The sequence below is a fragment of the Tupaia chinensis genome, unplaced genomic scaffold, assembly GCF_000334495.1.
Source record: "Tupaia chinensis unplaced genomic scaffold, TupChi_1.0 Scaffold000028_1, whole genome shotgun sequence".
NCBI lineage: Eukaryota > Metazoa > Chordata > Mammalia > Scandentia > Tupaiidae > Tupaia > Tupaia belangeri.
This window is the reverse complement of record NW_006159458.1, coordinates 1,201,154-1,223,661: the sequence shown is the minus strand read 5'-3', so window position 1 is coordinate 1,223,661 and position 22,508 is coordinate 1,201,154. Positions and strand designations below refer to the sequence as shown.

Below are 22,508 nucleotides of genomic sequence, written 5' to 3'. Positions count from 1 at the left end.
CAAACCACCAGGTCCGGGACTTGAACCATGGTCGGCCATGTGGGAATCCAGCACCCCTCTTTACCACATCACCTGCCGGCCTGTATCTTTGTGTTTTCAGTGTACCGCTTCCAGTCCATTATAGATAGCCTTGGGAGAAAGCCTAAATGCATTGTAATTTAGGAACATAAAGCACACTCCCTGAGGCGGAGCCACCTATATTACCTGACTTCTGACAGTGGGTGATCTTCCACTGTGACCCAGAAGACTTTGCCCAGATGATTTCCCAAGACTGAAAAGTCAAACCATAGCTCTAAGATGCCATTAGGAAATGGATCACTTTAAATGGCTGAATTTTCCTGATTCCTGAAAATTTACCTCTGGAGTGTGAGAAATTTACTGAATGAATACTTCTCTACTCTTTTGAATAGAAACAGCAAACATAATTAACTTTTCTTTGAGGCTTGGGGTGATCATAGCAAATTTTGGGTTTGTGGAAAGATGGAGAGAAAACTGCTTTGGGGCTGGCCCCTTAGCCTAGTGGTTGAGAGAGCTGGATCCCACATGAGCAATCATGGTTCAAAACCTTGCCCCAGCAGCTTAAAAACTATGATGAGCACATGTATGTGTGTGTCCAAAATCTCAACAGGATGAAGAAAAGAAGGGATTGTGGCGTGACCATACACAACTGGGAGTACTCCTCCCCCTTTCCCCCATGAGCTCATGTGTCCTATGGCACTTAAAATATTTTTGAAAAAAAGAAAAAAGAAAAAGAAAGAAAGAAAAAGAGAAAGAAAACTGTTTTGGTGAAGTGGAAAGGTAACTGGATTTGGAGTTGGAAGCCATGGAAACTTTCTGGCTGTATGATTTTGTATTTATTTCTGTGTTCTAGTTGTTTTCTCTATAAAAATAAGGTGAATAACATACTGACCTTCTCTGTAAGTGAAGTGGACTCTATGGGAACAAATCAGAGGGTGGGATTAAGAATACCCATTGTCAGACCTGTTACACATCATACAATTAATGCTTTGGGATTGGGTGCAGGACCTCTGGGTGTTTTGATTGAGCTCCTTCAGTGCCTCTGATGAACTCATGTCAAGCTGAAACAGCCAGCTCTCCTTCCCTCATATGGATTTTTCATCCTCTAAAAAGTCATTCCCTTTACCGCTGCTATGGCCTTCCACTCACTCCCATCAGTCAAAATAACATCCATTATTTCTTTATCACTAACCCAGTGAACACTTGAAGTCATCATGTATCCATCTGTTTCTCCTACACCATGGGTTCTCAGATGTGAAGGACGAGTAACTCTCTCCGTTTTGAGATGTAGGAATGCTCTCTGTCAAGCACGCGCTCTAAAGCCTGTCAGTCCTTCATCATCTATCTGAAGCAAATGATCCCCACAGGCACTGAGCAATTTTCTCCAAGCTTTTCCAATATGCTCAACACCAAATGGAATTCCCGACATGTGCAGTTTTAAAAGCTGTATCAAGGCTATAAGGAGATTCAAAAATCCTATGTAGTACCTGTGTGACAGACCAACGTGCAGCGGGGATCCCGGCTGTAATAACACTTGATAGCATGAACGCACTCCGAATGATGCATTAGCTTAGAGGAGACAATGGTGGTCAGGAGAAATGTGTCCATGTTCTTAATCAATAGCTGTCAACCACAGAGATCCCAAGGGATGGGGGGAAGGGTCGGGACATGTTCTGAATTTCTACCTCAGGAACAGGGGGTCACCACTGGCAGAAAGTGGGTGGGAGCCAGGGCTGTTGAACATCTTGCAATGCATAGGATGCTCTTGCATAATGAGGAGGTATCCTACCCAGAATGTCAACAGCTGTCCCAGGAAGAAATACTGCTTGTCTTATGGATTTGTGCTCTGAGTCTAAGGGCCCTGTGGTAAGAGACTGGATGCAGTTTATTCGTGTAGTCTTTCTCTTCACAAACATGAATTAAATACCGACAATGTGCCAGGCTCTGTTAAGGGCCCACCACAGCAAAGGGAAAGCTGTCCTTGTTCTCAAGAGGGCTGTGTTAGAAGAGAGATAAGAATGCATCTGGCTGTCATGCATGGTAATGAGACCAAGCGGCAGGAAGAGGGGAGCCCGAGCTGGCAGCAGCACACGGAAGGAGCACATGTGAGCCCTCAACAAGGTTTCTCCAGGGAAGACAATGCTTTACCAGGAGGAGCTCCAAAGACGGAGGGTGAGGGTGGGGAAAGAGAGGGAAAAGTAAGGGAAGGTAGGACAGTGATCCATAGAGAGAAAGTAATACCAAACAGAACCTGGGGAATGTACCAGCGGGCATGTGTGCTCACCAGAGAGAGGGAGATTGGGGGGTAGAAAGCACCCTCCACAATGGGGTATAATCACACTGCAATCCCTTCTCCATTTCTCCGTCCTGTTGAGATTCAGGCCAGACGTGTATATACCCCACATGTTTCTCAAGCTGCCAGGCTGGGATTCCAAACCATGCAGTCAGCCATGGTTAACCACTAGACCATAGGGCTGGTCCCCTTCCTTTTTAAAATATGCTTGCTACCCTCAATCTCAGCTAATCTTTCCATGAGAGACAGAAAGAGAGGCACTCCTGCTTTAAGGGGTGTAAATGGATTATCCTGTAATCCTCCAAAACGCTCATACAGGCGGTATTGCTATTCTCATTTTAACAAAAAATCGAAACCATGCTTATGAGACTAGCTTTAACAAGTTCATGGAGCATGCATATATTATGAAGGATTCCAAATTTTTTTTTTGCCAAAATAAAACTGTGCTTTAATCCCATTTTCCCATGAACTTTCGGAAGTACCTTGTTGAAGAAGTCATAAATGTAGCTAGTCATGTTAAGTCACTGTATAAGCTGTCATGATGTATAGTGACTGAATGTATAAAATAAAAAAAAAAATTAAGAAGAAATGAAGCTGGTGTAGTGGATACTGTCTTGTACCACCCAGATCCCCCTACCCAACCTGAGGCCAGCTGACTGCTGAGAGCTCATGCCCAGTTGCTGTCTGGGCACTGCTTGCAGTCTACGGGAGCAGCTCTGCCCGGCTACACTCCTACCCTAGGAACAGTGGCTGGTGGATGAGGGGGGTGAGGTTGGACAGCCTCTACTCAGAACAGCTCTGGGGAGTCATTCCAGGTCTGGTGCTCCCTTTGGGACCAGCTGAGGCCTCTATGGGGGCTTTTCTGCACCTCACCTTCTCTTCTTGCATCTGCCACCTTTTTTCCCTGTGTTACTGAAGTCACTCTTTGAGAACTTCCTGCATGCAAATCTCTACCTTGTGTCTTGTTTCTGGGGAATCACAGCTAAGCAAATTTTGTAAGTGAAAAGAAATACAAAGCCAGAAAATGCCAGGTAGAATGAAACTATTCCACATAGTACAAGGCAGGAAAATGCCAGGTAGAATGAAACTATTCCACAAATCAATTACGGAGAGTTCATTTTAAAATTCACTCCATAAGTAAGGCCACACATGACTTCAAACATTATTTCATTTCGGGAGAAAAAAAAACAGAATTTAAGTCATATATCTTGATTTAATGATACAACTAACATATTTCATTAACACAACACATATATAGTGAGAACTTATGTAACTTCATCAAAAAAAAACACAAAAATTATTTCAAGTGTTTACTTGTGATATTGGAAAGCATAGACTATTTCCCGTCCCGCCCACTGGAGAGGTTTTTGCTATAGGGTGCGTGCGCACACCAGAAAGACAGAGAGAGACAGAGAGATAGAAAGCAAGAAATCACACACCCACCCCTCACCCCCCACAATGGGGATGGCCACGCCACAGTCCCTTCTCCTCCATTCTCCTCTCAGGATCTTGGGCACGCATGCACACATGCCCGGCATGAGTTTAAGCCACCGGGTACGGGACTGCAACCATGGTCAACTACATGGGAGTTCAGCGACATAGCCATTACGCTAACTGCTGGTCCCTGGAAAGCATAAACTTTTAAAAATGAAAATACGACATGAGTTGAAGAACTCATCTCCACTTGTCAAATCCACCTAAAAAATGATACTGGAATCTGAGTTCTTTCCAAAAATATATAGCAGCTGGTGTCCAAGGCCACCTATAGTCATGAGAGAGTTATTTTAAAATAGGCATGTAAAGAACTTTTAAAATCCTCATGGACTCCTTATTTCTAAAATATGTTCGAATTTCATCAGTTTTATCAACTACATTAATTTTTTTTAGAGATTTTTGCTATAGGGTGCGTGCACGCTTACCAGAGAGACAGAAAGTGAGAAATCCCCCTCCCCACTCCACGGGAGGATGGCCAAACCACGCAATCCCTTCTCCTCTATTCTCCTCTTGGGATTTTGGGCACACATGCGCATATGCCTGGTGTGGGTTTAAGCTGCTGGCTTCGGGACTTGAACAGTGGTCGACTACATGGGAATCCAGAAACGTAATCATATGCTATCTGCGGTCCCATGAACTGCATTTTTTAAAGAAATTATAACAAAGTAATCTTATTGATATACTCAAGACACCAATGAACAGTAGTTAGTGAGTCATAGTGAGAGTCTTTACATGCTAATGATATGCTGCTTTTTCATTACTCTTCCCTTTGTTACTTCCTTTTTCCACAAATGCTATTACTGCCTAATGGAAGAAGCTCTTGTAGAATTCCAGTTATCCACACAGGAGGTAACACAAAGGATTGTAACAATATGCACCATTATCATGACAAGTCTCTATTGTATGCACAAAACAAATTCCAATCAGAAATATTTTAATTCTGTCCTTTCCCATATATTGGTCAAATAGTGAGTGAAGATTTCTTTTGTACAAGAGCATTAAAACCACAATAGAAAATTCAGTAATGCCACTGGAAAAGAGCCTGGTAAGGGATTTTTAAAATCTCCTTGAAAACGTTTTTCTTTCTCTTTAGATGTTCATGTTCTGTAAAACACAAGATTAGCAGTGGACATGGCCAACCTAAGCATCCCACAGTTGCCTAGGCATACTTGAGTCCCCTTTAGGGCATGGTAATGTAACTCTGCTTTGATAGCATTATTGGGTGGTGGTGAGTAAAATCTTAACTGTGCATTTCTCAGTGGAATCATACTGTGAAAAGAAAACACCTGTCTGGGTGACTGGTGATCATGGCTCTTTCACCAGGACAGAATCCTGCACATGACTGATACCAACCATCTGGGATGCATCAGCAAATATGGATGTGGCTAGGACTTAGTGCTGTGAGTGGGAGGACAAGAGCATCCGAGTGAGTAAATGTTCTGAGAACATGAGACAACTTGCTGCTGACAACTTGGACAAACCTTCCTGATCTGCTGAGATAAAGGCTGACTTTGTTTCCATTCCCAAGTGCAGGGTTCTTGATGGCCAACCCATTTTAACCAATCAGTAATTAAGTCATGCAAGGAATTTAAATAGTAGATGATGAAAAACATTTCATGACCCAGGACCAGCAGTTGGCATAATGGCTATGTTGCTGAACTCCTATGGAGTTGACTGTGGTTCGAGTCCCAAACCTGGTGGCTTGAACTCAGGCCGTGTGTATGTACATGTGTGCCCAAGATCCCATCCCGAGAGGAGAATGGAGGAGAAGGGATTGCCACGTGGCCATCCCCTCTAGGGCGTGATTTCTTGCTTTCTGTCTCTTTGTCTCTCTCTGTCTTTCTGGTGACTGCCTGCACCTTGTGGGTGATCGCCGGCCCCTTACAGCAAAAACCTCTTCAAAAAAAAAAAAAAAAAAGAAAGAAAGAAAAGAAAAACATTTCATGACTGTCACCTATAGTTAAAAATATTTTAAAACAGTCTGTTAATTGGGCCATCACATTTCCAGGTGGCTGCTATTTCCTATAAACATACTGGTGTACTGGTGGATACCCAAAATGTGATAAATTTGGGCTCTAAGCCTGAGCCCTTCTCTTCCTAGGGGTTGAGTTACAAGACTGCTAAGTCACTTGTATTCATTAACAAATTTATTCCAATCATAGTTTTGTTTTTTAAGAACTAGTTTATTGGAACCAGCAGTTAGTGTAATGGCTATGTCGCTGAACTCCCATGTAGCCGACCGCTGTTTGAGTCCTGGACCCGATGGCTTAAACTCACGCTGGGCGCGTGTGCATATGTGCCCAAGATCCCGAGAGGAGAATGGAGGAGAAGGGATTGCAGCATGGCCTTCCCCCCTGAGGGGTGATTTCTCGCTTTCTTATCTCTCTGTCTCTGTCTTTCTGGTGAGAGCACGTGCCCTGTAGCAAAAACCTCTCCTAAAATTTCAAATATACATTCATCCACCAATCTTCTAATGTTCAATCAAGTCCTTTTCTTAAGATCCTCTCGGGATCTTGGGCACATATGCACACGCGCCCAGCGTGAGTTTAAGCCATCGGGTCCAGGACTCAAACAGCGGTCGGCTACATGGGAGTTCAGTGACATAGCCATTACGCTAACTGCCCCCCCCCCCCCAGTTATACCCCCAGTTATAGTTTTTAATGTAACTGCACAATGCAATAAAATATTTTGTAAATAAAACACTTTAAGTGAAAAAGGAGTTATTTCTATGGAAAATAAGTAAATCCTCTAGAAATGCTCAAAAAAGAAAGTTGCTCAAAAATTGCTTTTGAATTAGATGTGAGTGAAATAATTGTGAAAGGGGAGAAAAATCAGAAAAATCTCAGGTCGTCTACTTAAATTACTTTGTAAGAATCGTTTCTTAAATTAAAATTTTATTCTAGCTTAAAATATCAAAACTGATCATCACAGCAATGAACTATGGATGTGATTTTTTGCAGAGTCTAAGCTATAGACTACTACTTAAAGAAAAGGACTTGATTGAACATTAGAAGATTGGTGGATGAATGCATATTTGAAATTTTAGGATAAAGTATTCAAAAATGTACATAATTTGTTTTGTGATTTTCCAGTTGAAAAAAAAAACTGTTTTTTTTTTTTTTTTTTAAGTTTATTCTATGAGTGAGAGAAACAGACAGACAGACAGAGATCTAGCATCCCCTGAAGGGTCCTGATGCCATGACCTACTCCTCGCTGGATCATGGGCACATGTGGGCCTGACGTACTCAAGGAGATCTCCAGATGCAAATTGGCAACCTTTCCATATGACCCTGTCCTGCAGATCACATTTTACCACTGTGTTGTTATCATTTTTTTCTATATTCTCCTCTTCTCACTGACTTAAAAACAAATTTTTGAAAAAGATTTTGCCATAGGGCATGTGTATTTGCCAGAAAAGGAAAGTGAGATATCATCCCCCAGAAGTGACAGCCATGTCACAATCTCTTCTCCTCCATTCTCCTCTCAGGATTTTTGGCACATATGCACAAACATCCAGCGTGATTTTTCAAGTCGCCAGTTCTGGGAGTTGAACCATGGTTGGCCATGTGGGAATTCAGCACCTTAACCAACATGCCACCTTGTGGCCTTCTTTTCACTGACTTTTAAAGTTAATCAACAAAGAACACAGGTGGCCAACTACAAGTCAGTATTTTCTGCATTTTATTCAAGCAAGGGTCCTATTGGGCTTTCCTTGAGTTAGGCATTTCTTGAGAATTCTAGTACAAACAGAACTGAATTGTTAGGTAGTCTGAATTCTTTATTCCCATCCCATGAACTGGAGTGGTATAAACCTTCCCTAAGATAATGGATGATCAGAAGGCTCTGGGAGCCTATGGCATAAATATCAGTGGTTTTCTTTCTCTCCACCATAAGGTAACCCAAGCTTCATAGGACTGCAGTAAGCATAAACATGAGAGCAACCCCTCACAAAAAAGCAAAGCTAACACTTATGTTTGCTAAGGATTTCAGGAAAGGGTTATGGCATTTTTCTCCGATATTTGGGTCTTACACTGAATACATAACCTTAGCTGCAGCATTTTCCATGGGAGATTTTCCTTTTATTACAGAAACACAGTAAATGAGGAATACCAAAGAGGAAAAGTCAGGGATACCCTTGCATTATTTGAAAAATAAAATAGAGCTTAAAAGAAGCAGAATATCTAAGTCATATATAATTACCAACCAAGAATATTGATATTTTTAGAATACCACTAGTCAGCCAAAAAGAGATGAATATAGATATAACCCTTATGACTAATTTCATCACTGCCTTTGAGATCTATACATTCATTACAACAGTGACGAATCATTGCTGGAACTGATTTCAGATACTGCCTTTAACCTTGCATTTCCCAAATCATTCTCTTTCTTGTTGTGTGCAAATATGGAAAACATCAGAGTTCAAGTAAGGGGTGGGACAGTTGGAAGGGAGGGAGAGGAAACTCTGTCTCAGCAACTTCTACCACCAGCAACAACAAAAAAAAACCCTCCAGAAATATCAAAATAAGGGCAATCTTCTAGTCACCAAAGATAAATCAAGAACAAAATGATGAATAGCCTTGGTATTTTTCTTTTCTCTCTAACACCAAGACTGACAGTTTATTTATAAAAACACAAACAATAAAAGCAGCCTTATTTCTTGAAATTTCACCATGGAGTTATCCACGCAAAAATAATATTTTAAAGCAGGTGTATTTTGAACCTGGTCTGAGAACATAAAAAATTTTCACTAATTACTGTGTAGTATATTTATAGCTTTAATTGTTTTTCCCTATTTCTCAAGGGACATGTTTCTTCCAGAAGCACAGTTGCTGAAGCAAACATTTATTTTTATTGTTTCACAGCAAAGAAGCAGAAGTACCCAACCAGCTACTATAATTCTGTAAAACTAACTGCCAGAAAATTTTGTCTAATTTATTCCTCTGCCCCACACTGTGCCTAAGGGTCTGCCTTAGTTTTCTGTTTGAACTTAACAGAAAATAGTTTGTTTTAATGAAACAAATTTTAAAATATGTACTGATATTTTTCTGGCAACCTTATTTCTCTCTGTGAGAATGCCATACAAAAGCACTAAAAGTAATCAGTCATGAAAGCCAAAATATGGTTTTTATGAACCCTTGAAGGACTACACCTTATTAAAAAGAATTCTGCTTATTGTAAAAGTAGTATGTATTTATTGTAGAACACCTGAAACACATAGGAAAATATAAAGGAAAAAAGTAAAGCACAATCTCATCAACCAGAGACAGGCATTGCAAATATTCTGGAAACTACCTTCTAGTGGAAGACTCTACGTCCTTATTAAATTAAAAAATCTGCCTTCTATTCCTTAATAAGATCTTCAATTCCTCAACAAAAAGCTTTGTTACAATTATGCCTCTGGAACTTTCATTTCTTTTAATATCTGGAAAAGTATTTGATAGTCAACTTGGCATGTATGGTTTAAAACTTTTGTCATGTTAAGTAACAGATTCTAAGGTTTAAATGATTTTGACTTATGAACAAAATGCATGTGTAGAACATAACAAAGACTATTTAATACTGAGCCTTTAGACAGTCCAAATGGGCATTTCATGAAATGAATGATTTGGCTGATATACGTGCTTTCAGCAACCCCAAAGATGGGCTGATCTGTGGAGTTGTAGACTTCTCTTGGAAGTCTTTCATGAGCATCACAGTACTCAATAAAGGAGAGAATTCACCTTGCTTTATTTTGTCCACAACTAGAGATTCCAAGGGTGCATTTAATGATCAATTCTCCATGTACTGCAGGTTAAATATATTTACTATTTGGTACCTTTCACATAAAAGCATCTTGAAAATCAGAGTTGCAATTCCAAACAGCACCTACAGATTACTGCTGGTAAGGCAGAACTTAAAATTTTTAGTTTCCTTTAAAGTCACACTTAAGGGCATGTTTGGTGTTCTTTCTTCCAGTGGAAGACTACAAGGAGAGTGTCAGAGAATGCACACACACACACACAATTAACATATGTCCAATATAGTCATCAGCTTCTTTTCATTTTCTATTTAAGATAATTATCAGGGTATTTCATTTATATGTTCAAGTGTCTTCATATAAATCCTTTCAGACATAGGAAATCTAGAGCTTTCGAGATATATATTATCAAGAATTCACCAGGATTCTGTGACCCTGCAGCAGAGCAGTTAAGTGCTATGCATTGGGAGCTAGATCCCAAAGGGCCAACTGTAGTTCAAATCTTGGCCCCGGCAGCTTGAAAAAAACACATCAGGTACATGTGTATGTATGCTCAGAATCCTCAGGAGTTGGTGAAATGGAGGGAAAGGGACTGCAGCACGACCATGCCCCATTGCGGGTATTTTCTCTCTCTCTGGCAAGCCCATGTGTCCTCCAGCAATAAAACAACAGAAAGGATTCACTGTAATAAATACCCTGAGAACTTACCAGTATATTTTTGATAAACTGTTGCATATATATGTATTCAACTAAGTATTGCTTCACCGTGTGATGTGCATCAATGAGAATTTTGACAAGAAATCACTAAGTTCATAAGGTAGGGTAATCAAATTTATAAGACTTGAATACTGCATCAAAGATTCTGAGTCAAAGAACTATACCACCCTTGGGTACATATTTACTCTGAAGAGAAACAATGACCCATTCCCCTCACTCCAACCCCCATGTCCAAAAAGTAAGAAGGTTTTCAAGGCACAGCAGCCAACGCTCTCTCTGAATGGTGCTTACTTGAGGGCTGTTCTGTAGTGGTAGATCGCTTCCCTGTTCCGACCTTGATCCTTCAGGAAATTGGCGTAGTTGTAGTGAACCTTGGCATTGTGGGGCAGAGTTTGAACTCCAGACCTACATTCAATAAATTAAAAAAAAAGCAATAGAGAATACTACTGTCAGATTTCTTCATGTTTTACTCAGTTTTATGAACCTATATTTGAAATGTCCATGGCATCTACCTAAAAGAAGGATTTAAAATTTGTGAACTCTGTGACTTACTAAACACTTTTCTATGGAAAACAATGAAGACGGGGTAGTTGTACATAACTGAACAAACATGCTAGCTACCTAGGACCAACATTTGTTCTCTGCAGGTAAACATGAGGACCTTTATTTTTTTAAAAAAGGTGTTTGCCACAGGGTGCAAGTGTTCGCCAGAGAGAGTGAGAGGGAAAGTGAGAAATCACCTCCTATGGAGGATGGCCACACTGCCATCCCTTCACCATTCTCCTCCTGGAATCTTGGGCACACACACACACACACGTGCTGCTCAGAATGATTTTCAAGCCACCAGATTCAGGATTTGAACTGTGGTTAGCAATGTGGGAGTCCAGCACTGTAACTACTCCATGATCTGCTGGTTTCAACAAAGGACTGTTTTTACTTGTCAGAAACACACCTGAAGCCTGGGCAAGGCTCTGTCACCTCGTCCAAGGCATCTTCTGGGAGCACAACAGGGCACAACTACAGACCTGGGCACGTACTCTACAACAGGGTAATGCATAACCTTGGAATTGTCAGGCCAGTGTGAAGTTAGGGTGTGTGAGTGGAAGAGGTGATGACACTGGAGCTAATGCAAAGTCAGACCCTGCAGAGGATGATTACAAAGACATCCCATGCAGGGAATTTCTGTATTAAGCAACACTTTCTTCCCTTCATGTCTTTCTCAGGCAGGTTTACTGTCACAGAGAGTCAATCAAACAGGGTAAGTGATCTCTGTGTGCACGATAAAGAATCAAAGAAAAAAGATTTAATGGTTTTCATATCATGAAAATAGCTCATAACCACTGCCTTCTCTTTAAAGCATGACAAAACATGAGAGAGATTAAACAGTTGGTGCCTTCTCTTTATTCTTTCCCACTATTCTTGTTTCCTCCAATATTGAAACCCATGCAATCAGTTTGTGTAAAAGAGTCTCCCCGCCTCCTCCCAGTCTCCCCCCCTCCTCCTAGTCCCTGCTTCCTCACAGGTGTGCACAGTTCTCAGGGACGCTATGTGGGAAGGAAAACACAGTCCAGACCTAGGAGTGTGCATGGGGACTCGGCAGGGTCCTTAATTACTCCACAGTGATGGCCAGTACTGTCAGGCTAATTCAAAACAATTACTACATGCTAGTTTTTGTGTTTGGAGTGAATGAAAAGAAAAATAAAAGGTAAAAGTTTATGCTGGCCCAAGGAGAATCATTAAAAGGGATACCTGCCAGAAGTGAAATGGCTTAATAAAACCAGTTTGCAGGCATTTCTCTGAACTGAGGTAAGGGCTGCACTCGTTCAGTATCTAAGTAGAGGCCCCTCCAGTACTACACAATGCCAATGATGGCGACAGATGAGCTCTTGGCCTCTAGGAGTGTATGGGAGTGAGGAAATATGGGTGATGACACAACAGCTGGTAACAGTAGGGGAGTGGGATATCCACAAAGCACAGCATGTGTATCCCAGAATGAGGATCAGGGCAGGTAACCAGAAGGGGCAAACAGCAAAGTGGAGACTTTAAGGATAAACAGAAACTCAATCAGCCACTAGAGGAAGTGGCAGTAGATAGTCCTAAGCAGAGGACCCAGAGAAATAGAGTTCGGGGTTCTCAAAAGATGGAAAGAAATTCAGAGTTGCTGGATTGCAAAGATGGAGAAATAGTAAGGGGCCTCTGCATCACACCGGAGACTTTGGGTTTTCTCTGGGGAGCTGTGGGGAGTAAGTGCAGGGCTTTAAACAGAGAAGGGAAACCAAAAGTCTGGCTCCTAAGAACTACTCAAGGGCCATCAGGTGGAGTGGTGGTTAAGGTGCTGGATTCCCACATGTCTGACTGCAGTTCGAGTCCCGGACCTGGTGGCTTGCTTTCTCACTTTCCCACTCTCTCTGGTGACCACACGTGCTCTATAGCAAATTAAACAATAGTAATAATAACAATAATAATAAATGAATAAAGTTAAGTATATATATATATTTTGTTATAGGGCGTGTGTGTGAGAGACAGAGAGAGACAGCGAGAAATCACCCTCCAGGGGGGATGGCCATGCCGCAATCCCTTCTCCTCCATTCTCCTCTCGGGATCTTGGGCACGCACGCACCTGCGCCCGGCATGAGTTTTAAGCCACCGGGTCCAGGATGCGAACTGCAGTTGACTATGTGGGAGTCCAGCAACATAGACATTATGCTAACTGCTGGTCCCATATAATTTTTAACCCCCCCAAAACAAACAAACAAAAAATCCCACTGCTGTAGCCACAGTGTGGAAACGACTGGAAGGAAGAAAGACTGAGGCATGGAGACCCTGGGTAAAAGTGGGATTGTTCCAGAACTACAGGGAGGAGAGCATGGGGAACAGGAGGGAGAAAGAACAGGAGTGGAGTAGAAGTGAGGGGATGAGAGGAAGCATCCTGTGGCAAGAGTAGTAGTCCTGATGACCCATAAATGGCTTTTGGGGTCATTCTTTCTTTTTATAAAAATTTATTTATTTATTCTATGAGAGAGAGAGGGAAGGAGACACCCCCAGAGGGTCTTTCACACGGTGATGCACTCCCAGTCTCATATACTCTGGATCCCAGACATGTGCCTGCATGTATCGAGCACGTTCAGGAAGGTCCTAGGATGTGAACTCAGGACCTTTCCTATGTGAGCCCAGTTGTTATTACTCTGCAGAATAGCTCTGCATTCTTTCATTTTCCTTAAGAATAGTTCATGCTTGTAGCCCTCCTGCACCCTGTCCCCTCACCCTTTTTTTTCTTTCCTGTCTCCATTTATCCCAACTGGCAGTGTTCCTGTAGGTGTAATCCCATATATATGCCTGGCTTCTGCTGAGCTGAGTGATCAGATCCCTGGTTCACTCTCACACTAACCTTATCAAATGGTTGTTTAGTCACCTCTTGTGCAATATGGATAGGCTGAGATTCTTTCAAATCTTCAAGTTCTAGCTATGTTTTGCTTGGTAGTTCTTGCTTCAATTTCTCTCTCTCTTCTTGCATTTTATTGATACCATAAGCAGTAAAGGAGACTCAAGCTGCATCTTCGATACTTTGCTTAGAAATATCCTCTTTGCTAAATATCCAATTCCATGGCTCACAAGTTCCGGCTTTGTCAATATACTGGAGCATTAACACAATTCATCCAAGTTCTTTGCCACTTTATAATAAGGATTGCCTTTGTTGGAGTTTCCCAGAACATGCTCCTCATTGCCTTCTGGGACCTCACCAGAATGGACTTTAATTTTTGTATTTCTACCAATATTCTCTCTTTTTAAAAAATAATTAGTTTATTTGGATTTATTTATTTATCCATTTATTTATTTTTACAAGAGAGGGAGGGAGGGAGGGAGGGAGGGAGGGAGAGAGAGAAAGAGAGAGAAAGTGAGAAAGCAAACCACCAGGTCCAGGACTCGAATCATGGTCGGCCATGTGGGAATCCAGCGCCCTTAACCACCGCACCATCTGCTGGCCCACCAATATAATCTCTATAATGATTTATTCTCCAAGATGATGGAGTCTTTTCCTTTGGCCCTTTCCTTTTCTTTCTAAGCCTTCACAAGGATCATCTTTAACACCTATATTTCTAGCACGCACCTGAAAACTCTTTTAACTTCTTCTGAGTTCCAAAGCTTCCACATTTTTTATTTCTTATAGCAGCACTCCACTTTGCAATACAAAAAAGAAGCCAACAAAAAAGAAAAAAAAAAATAAGCACCAAAGCCTGGGCGGCCTAATCAACAGAAATTTATTTTCTCACAGATCTGGAAGCTAGGAAGTCTAAGATCAAGGTTCTGGCCAATTCAATTTCTCGTGCAGGCCTCTTCCTGGCTTGCAGATGGCCGCCTTCTAGCTATGTCATCACATGACCCCTTCTTGGTACATGTGTAGAGAAGAGTGCATGTGTGTGTGTGTGTGTGTGTGTGTGTGTGTGTGTGTTTCAACGAACTATGGTGTCTTTTCTTTTTCATATAAGGGCGTTGGCCCTACTGGATTAGAATGCCACCTTAATGACCATATTTAACATTTACTATTTCCTCATAGGTCCTGTCTCCAAATCTAGTCAAATCAGAGGATAGGACCTCAACATGTGAATTTAGGGGAACATGAACATGCCGTCTACGACAACCACCAAAGCTCAGTTTTTTAACCTTGAGGAACGGCATACTGTCCACCAATTAGCAGAAAGAGGAAGAATGTCCAAATGCCACCAAATGGCTATACTTGAAAGTTTTGCTTTCTACCTGATGCTTGTCTACAGCTGAGGTCATCTCCCTCTGGAATGCCTAGGGGGTAACACTAAGGTTTTGAAGACAATACAACAAGAAAATGGGGACAGGAGGGGATCAATTTGTCACTTGTAGCTGCTATACAAACTTTACCTGTATATTATTATATGGCTGGTAAGTTCTAGAGTTTGTTTCCTCACTTAAAGGGAGGAGTTGGTGGGGGAAGGGAGAATGGTATAAAATAGGTAGATAAGTTTAAGGGCTATTTGGAAAGAAAACTGGAAGTTATTGTGACTAAATGAAAGGGGTATCAGTTGATGAGTGAGAGGAGATGAAAATCTAGTTTCTGAACAGTTGTAGTTCAGTGTACCACCTCTCTTCGATAACATATTTCCATTTAATTTTCAATTTACACATAAGGTTAATAGAGAAATTCCAAACAAATTGTTAAAATCTGTTGGAGAAATATGATGAACTTATGTGAAAATAACAACCCCTTAGGACCTAGCACAGACTTCCCCACTTAAAGTCCACTGGCTGGGCACTTGAGGAAGCTCCAGAGGAGACACCTGTTAGGGAGCATGTAAAGCTAGAGACCAACCCAGAGAAACAGGCCATCCAAAAGTAGTAGATCCCAAATGTACATATGGCCACTTCAGTGATTCAAAATATACTGCAGTGAACATGGGAGTAGATATATTTCTTTGAGGTACTAATTTCATCTCCTTCAGATATATACTCAAAAGAAGGATTGCTTGATCTCATGGTAGTTCTATTTTCAATCATCTGAGGAACCTCTACTTGCTCTTTCTTTATATATATATATGGATGGTATAACAATCATTCTAACAGGTGTGAGGTGATAATCACCTTGTCATTTGATTTGCACATGCATGATTAGTGATGTTGAGCACTTTTTATATATGTGTATGCCATTTTTATTTTTCTTTGAAAAATTCTTCTTTTCCTATTGAGCTATGTGAGTTCCTTATTTCTTTTGGGTTTTAACTCCTTATTGGAATATGGTTCACAAATGTTTTTTCCTAGTTCATAGGCTGGTTTTTCATTTTGTTGCTTGCTCTGCTGTCAAGAAGCAGAGGAAACTTTGATGTAGTCCCAATATATGTGTATGCCATTTTTATTTTTCTTTGAAAAATTCTTCTTTTCCTATTGAGCTATGTGAGTTCCTTATTTCTTTTGGGTTTTAACTCCTTATTGGAATATGGTTCACAAATGTTTTTTCCTAGTTCATAGGCTGGTTTTTCATTTTGTTGCTTGCTCTGCTGTCAAGAAGCAGAGGAAACTTTGATGTAGTCCCACTTAATCATTCTTTTCATTTTGTTGTTTTCTCTGCTGTGAAGAAGCAGAGGAAACTTTGATGTAGTCCCACTTAATCATTTTTGCTTTTGTTGTCTGTGCTTTTGGTAGCATGGTATCAAAAAAAAAAAAAATTTACTGCCAAGGCCAATATCAAGTAGTGTTTCCCCTTATTCCCAATAGCGAAGATATGAGGACAGCTTAGGTGTTCATGGAGATGAATGGAAGAAATTGTGGTATATACATACAGATAACTATTATTTAGCCTTAAAAAAAGACATAATGCCATTTGTGGTAACATGGATGAACCTGGAGGACATTATGCTAAATAAAATAAGCTGGACAGTGAGAGGGAGATACTATATGATCTTACTTAAATGTGGAATCTAAAAATAAATAAATAAAAGGCAAAATACATATTATAGAAACAGAATGGTGATTATCAAGGACAGGGAGGGGAGGAAGTAGGAAGATGCAGGTCAAATGGTGCAGAAGTAAAATGGATGAACCTGGAGGACATTATGCTAAATAAAATAAGCTGGACAGTGAGAGGGAGATACTATATGATCTTACTTAAATGTGGAATCTAAAAATAAATAAATAAAAGGCAAAATACATATTATAGAAACAGAATGGTGATTATCAAGGACAGGGAGGGGAGGAAGTAGGAAGATGCAGGTCAAATGGTGCAGACTTGTAGCTATGCAGGATAAATAAGTATAAAGATCCAATGCACCGAAGGAGGACTACAATGAATAATATCATATTGTAGAGGTGCAATTATGCACCAGATCACCAAGATATTGTTCCCAAACTATAAACCATTGTGCCTGTCCATTCTGTCCACTACCCTTAACCCAGCCAAATATGACATATTTCCAGAAACCTGGCTGGTACAGGCTGAGCTCTTGGCCATAAGATCCAGGCTTAAATGGGAATACCTGCTTCACAGTACAGCAACCCGGACAGCCAAGAGGTCATCAAAGATCCTGCCTCGATTTTCTGAACCTACAATGAGCAAATGTTTATCCCAATTTCAGATCCACTCCCAAGAATCCTCTTACAAGCTCTACTTAGATTGAGGTCCCTCTTTTGGTATTCATTTTCAAAAGAGATGAGGATAGGAAGAACAAACTTATCCATGAAGGAAAATTCTACTGAACATTTAATGTCTCATACTAACTATGGCAACAAGGACTATATATATTCTTGCTTAAATAAATCTGCTAATCATGAAAAAATCGATCGTACACTGAAGATTTGCTGAAAAAGTAGTTTTTTAGGTACTCTTTCCTATGTATTGCAAATGGACTCAGAATGGCTTAGCTCCCTCACCTCCTATCTTATCATGTTCGAAGGTCACGGAGTATGAATTAACACAAACAATGATGTTATGAACATCATGATTATAGACAACTATGTTACTAGTTGTACCGTGCTTGCATGCATGTTAAATAATTATGACTTTGCTGTTTTACTTCATTGCATGTAATGTGCATGTGTGTGTGCAACAGTTTAGTTCTGGCAATGAGCCACTATTAACAACAGCCCCTTTAAGGGAAAGGAAGCACCTGGCCAGCTAGCTAGCTCTGCTCAGCTTGGCCTTGGTTCCACTAGCTCAGCCCTGAAGGCTTTGTCTCTGCTTGGCCTTGGATCTGCTCAGTTCAACTCCACACACTGTGGCTCCAAGAGGGAGAAAGCACTTGTGAGTGCTACTAGAGCTCTGTGAGCTCACCTTGAACTCAGCAATAAACAGCATGATATCAGTCCTTCACATCTTTTTCCAACCCCCGGTGTCTCTGTTTAATCCACTCTTTGTAGGAGGAAAGAACTGCACAACCTCACAACACATCTTATTACAACAAAGAAAAAGTAAATATGGAATATAACATACTAAATTGCTTATTTGCATTTCACTATAGAATGATAAATATATGTTTTGATAAAGATCAAAACATCATGTATATCTTAAATTTATGCAATTGAACAAAAGAGAAAAAAGATAGTGGAAGAAAGAAGCTTGCTTTTGCATCCTTCTTTTAAAAAAATTTAATGCTCTAGCTGAAATAGAAATAAATATCTTAGATAGTGTTGATAAAACTCTGGCTCCCTGGGGACCAGCAGTTAGCGTAATGGCTATGTCTCTGGACTCCCACATAGTCGACCACGGTTCAAGTCCTGGACCTGGTGGCTTGAACTCACACCAGGTGCATGTGCGTGCGTGCCCAAGATCCCAAGAAAGAGGAGAATGGAGAGGGACTGTGGCATGGCCATACCCCCTGGGGGGTGATTTCTCACTTCTGTCTCTCTGTTTCTGTCTGTCTGTCTGGTGAACGCACGCACCCTATAGCAAAAGCCTCTCCAAAAAAAAGAAAAACAAACAAACAAAAAAACCCAAAAAAACAAAACTCTGGCTCCCTGTAGCACATCTAAAGAGAACCAGCAGCACACAATATTGGCAACAGCTGAATATGATAAGATAGCCTGAAGGTTGGGGGCCAGGAGGTGGTAGAGTGGTTAAGGCACTGAACACCCACGTAGTTAAAGTCTGGCAGCTTGAAACAATGCTGGGTGCATATGTGTGCATGCCTAGAATCCCAGGAGGAGAGTAGAGGAGAAGGGATTGTGGTGTGGCCATCCCTCTTGTGGGGAGGGGGTGATTCCTCGCTTTCTGTCTCTGTCTCTCTGGCAAGTACATTGTCCTTATAGAAAAAAAAAAAAAGCCTGAAGGTTGTATCTTCAACAACTTACAGATGCTACAGATTAAAAAAAATAATAAAGCACCTCAGGTGAAGGGCAATACTCCTCCTGTCAGAGGAGTCAACTCTGGGTCTCATTAAAAACATATCAAGGTGTATCTTGTATTCACCAATTTCATTATTGTTTTTTTTTAAAGACTTTTGCTCTAGGGTGCATGCATTTGCTGGACAGACAGAAAGAGACAGAAAGCGAGAACTCACTGCCTAGGGGAATGATCATGCCATAATCCCTTCTCCTCCATTCTTCTCTTGGGATTTTGAGCACACATGCACACTCACCCGGCGCGTGAGTTTTAAGCCACCAGGTATGGGACTTGAACCATGGTCAAATACGTGAGAATCTAGCGATGTAACTGTTATGCCATATGTTGGTCCCAACTTCACCATTTCCAAAGAGCTTTCTTCTGTGTTCCCTTTCATACCATGGTGATAGGGTTCCAAGTCTCCAAACTAGTTTCTTTGGGGCTGATACAAGATGGGATCTATGCGGGCCTTGATATCCAAGGAAAACCTATTGCAGGGACCAGCAATGAGCACAATGGCTATGTCGCTGGACTCCCATGTAGTCGACCGCGGTTCAGGTCTTGGACCCGGTGGCTTGAAGTCACGCCGGGCACGTGTGCATGCGTGCCCAAGATCCCAAGAGGAGAATGGAGGAGAAGGGATTGTAGCGTGGCCATCCCCCCGGGAGGGGGGGTGATTTCTCTCTTTCTGTCTCTCTGTCTCTGTCTGTCTGGCAAGCACACATGCCCTATAGCGAAAACCTCTCAAAAAAAAAAAAAAAAAAAAAAAAAAACAGAAAAACCTATTGCAGACAAAGGAAAATACTCACGCTCTTCATTTGTGAGAAAGAATTCCCTTCCTCTGCTTTTTTTTTTTTTTTTTTGTTAAATACAGAGTCTTGCCATGCCATAATTCTTTTGCCTCAGCATTCTGAGTTGCTGGGATTATAGGCACACACCACTTGTGTGGACCATTTTAGGCTAAACCAGAAATTGAATTGAACTTGAGATTCTCAGTGGCCTGTGGTACCATGGCTGGGCCCTAACCCCCACTTTTAAGATACAAAGATGGAGAACCAGCAGTTAGTGTAATGGCTATGTCACTGGACTCCCATGTAGTCGACCACGGTTCGCGTCCCAGACCTGGTGGCTTAAAACTCACGCCGGGCGCGTGTGCGTGTGTGCCCAAGATCCCGAGAGGAGAACGGAGGAGAAGGGATTGTGGCGTGGCCACCCCCCCCCCGGGGGGGGGGATTTCTCACTTTCTGTGTCTCTGTCTCTCTCTGTCTGGCGAGTGCATGCGCCCTATAGCAAAAACTTCTCAAAAAAGAAAAAAAATTAAAAAAAAAAAAAAAAAAAGATACAAAGATGAAAGAAAGAAGGAAATGTTAGCCAAGAAGAAAATATCCTCCCAATAAGCCTTATGAGAAGAAGCCGTCACTTTAAGGGTGTAAGGAATCTGAATTTTCCTAACTCACAAGATGGGAGGATCCAAAGGTAACCATCCCTGGTCACAATTTCATCCCATTTCTCCCTTGAAAGAAGAGACGGGTGTGCCTCAGGAATGAGCAGTGATCTGTCACAGCGACCGACTGCTACACATGTATGACAGCCAAAGGCATTTCCTATGTATTAGCATATGAGGGGTAGGCTTGGAAGATAACTTTGATTGAAACATGGATATACCTGGGATGATTACTGAAGTGGATCCTTTCCTCAGGGTGACTAGCACACTTACTTTTATTAATGTTTTACCTGAGAGACAGAGAAGTAGCTTGTTGAAATAAGACCATTGCTAAGACTGGGACATTGTTTCCTGATAGCAAGGAAGTAATTACATTCTAACAGGCAAGCAGAAAAGGGTGGGGTAACAAAGTCCTAAGGACACATTGCTTTCCCTATTGTTTTCCTTGACCTCTATGTGCTCTCTGTGCTATTTCTCTGCTGTGTTTTTCCAGGCTCTCATTTTACAATGAACAGTTTGTGAGGAAGGGAAAATCAACAACTAGCAAAAGGCACCACGGCCATGGGTCGGGTTACTCTACCCTCCAGGGCCAGTATCTCCAGTTTGAGCTCATGGTGCTCCAACTTCATACTTCAGCTATTTTTTCTTTTCTTTTCTTTTTTTTTTTTAAGAAGTATTTATTTAATATATGATTATTATTTAATTTGCTATAGTCACCAGAGAGAGACAGAGAGAGAGGGAAATGAGAAAGTAAGCCAAGTCTAGGACTCAGCCATGTTGGAGTCCAACACCTTAAACCGCCATGCCACCGGCTGGCTCCCCCATACTTCAGCTGTTTCAATGGAAATGTCAGCTATACAAAAATTTACTCCATAAAAAAACAAAGATCATAAACTATATGGCTGAATCTAAAATCCTATTAATAATTATAACAATGACTAAGTATTTCCCTATTGACTTAGGATTTTAATTCATGCATATCACATTTCCCCTCACAATTCTTATTTGTAGAACACTTGAGAAATAATAGATTATCAGGGCCAGCAGGTGGCGTGGTGGTTGAAGGTGCTGGATTCCCACATGGTCAACTGTGGTTCGAGTCCCACACCTGGCAACTTGCTTTCTCATTTTCCCTTTCTCTGTCTCTGTCTCTGGTCAAATTAAAAATGATAATAATAACAAACGGAATTAAATAAATAAATAATTCTTTTTAAAAAAGAAATACTAGATTATCTAAAAATCTTCTTTAATTAGGTGAATCTCTTAAGTTTTTAAACCATCAATTCATTTTGTTGGCATCACTGGACGATAGGTTAGGAGAACCATCCACACAACTTTCTAGTTAGGAGACAAGCATATTTAAAAAAATTAAAATAACATGCTAGCCATGTATCACAGCAGTTAAGTGCAGTACATCAGGATCAAGATTCTACAAGGCCAATCTCAGTTTGAATTCTAGTCCTGGTGGCTTGAAAAAGACACCAGGCACATGTGTCTAAATGTATGGAGTCGGAGTCCCGCTTTAAGTGGTAATGTCACTGAGCTTAAGTTCCCTCACCTGTTTTACTGGAGATACAGTGATACTATCTCTCTGATAGGCTACTGGAAGGACTAACAGAGAAGATCCATGGCAATGGGCACGAAGTCCAGCACGTGGTCTAAAATGAGCCTTCCCTAGATACTCATGGCCTGTGTGAGGCATTATCAAACCTCAGATCAAAGCAGAACTCATAATTGAGAATCAGCAACAATTTTTTTTATCCTCTTTTTCTATTACTTCTCTCTGAACACTCCTATTTTTTTTTTTTTTTAATTCTTCAATTGGGACCAGCAGTTAGCGTAATGGCTATGTCGCTGGACTCCCATGTAGTCGACCGTGGTTCGCGTCCCAGACCAGGTGGCTTAAAACTCACGCCGGGCACGTGTGTGTGCGTGCCCAAGAGCCCGAGAGGAGAATGGAGGA

The 22,508-nt window shown here is 41.2% G+C and overlaps 1 protein-coding gene across 1 annotated transcript in view; it reads right to left on the bottom strand.

Moving 5' to 3' along the window:
- Positions 1 to 22,508, bottom strand: part of TMTC1 (transmembrane O-mannosyltransferase targeting cadherins 1) — a gene marked incomplete at its 5' end in the record, with an annotated part of 320,118 nt that overhangs the window by 79,099 nt on the left and 218,511 nt on the right. Inside the window, one exon of the mRNA XM_014587030.2 lies at positions 10,554 to 10,667. Within this exon, the coding sequence (XP_014442516.1) occupies positions 10,554 to 10,667 (114 nt within the window). The remainder of the gene's footprint in view (positions 1 to 10,553; positions 10,668 to 22,508) is intronic.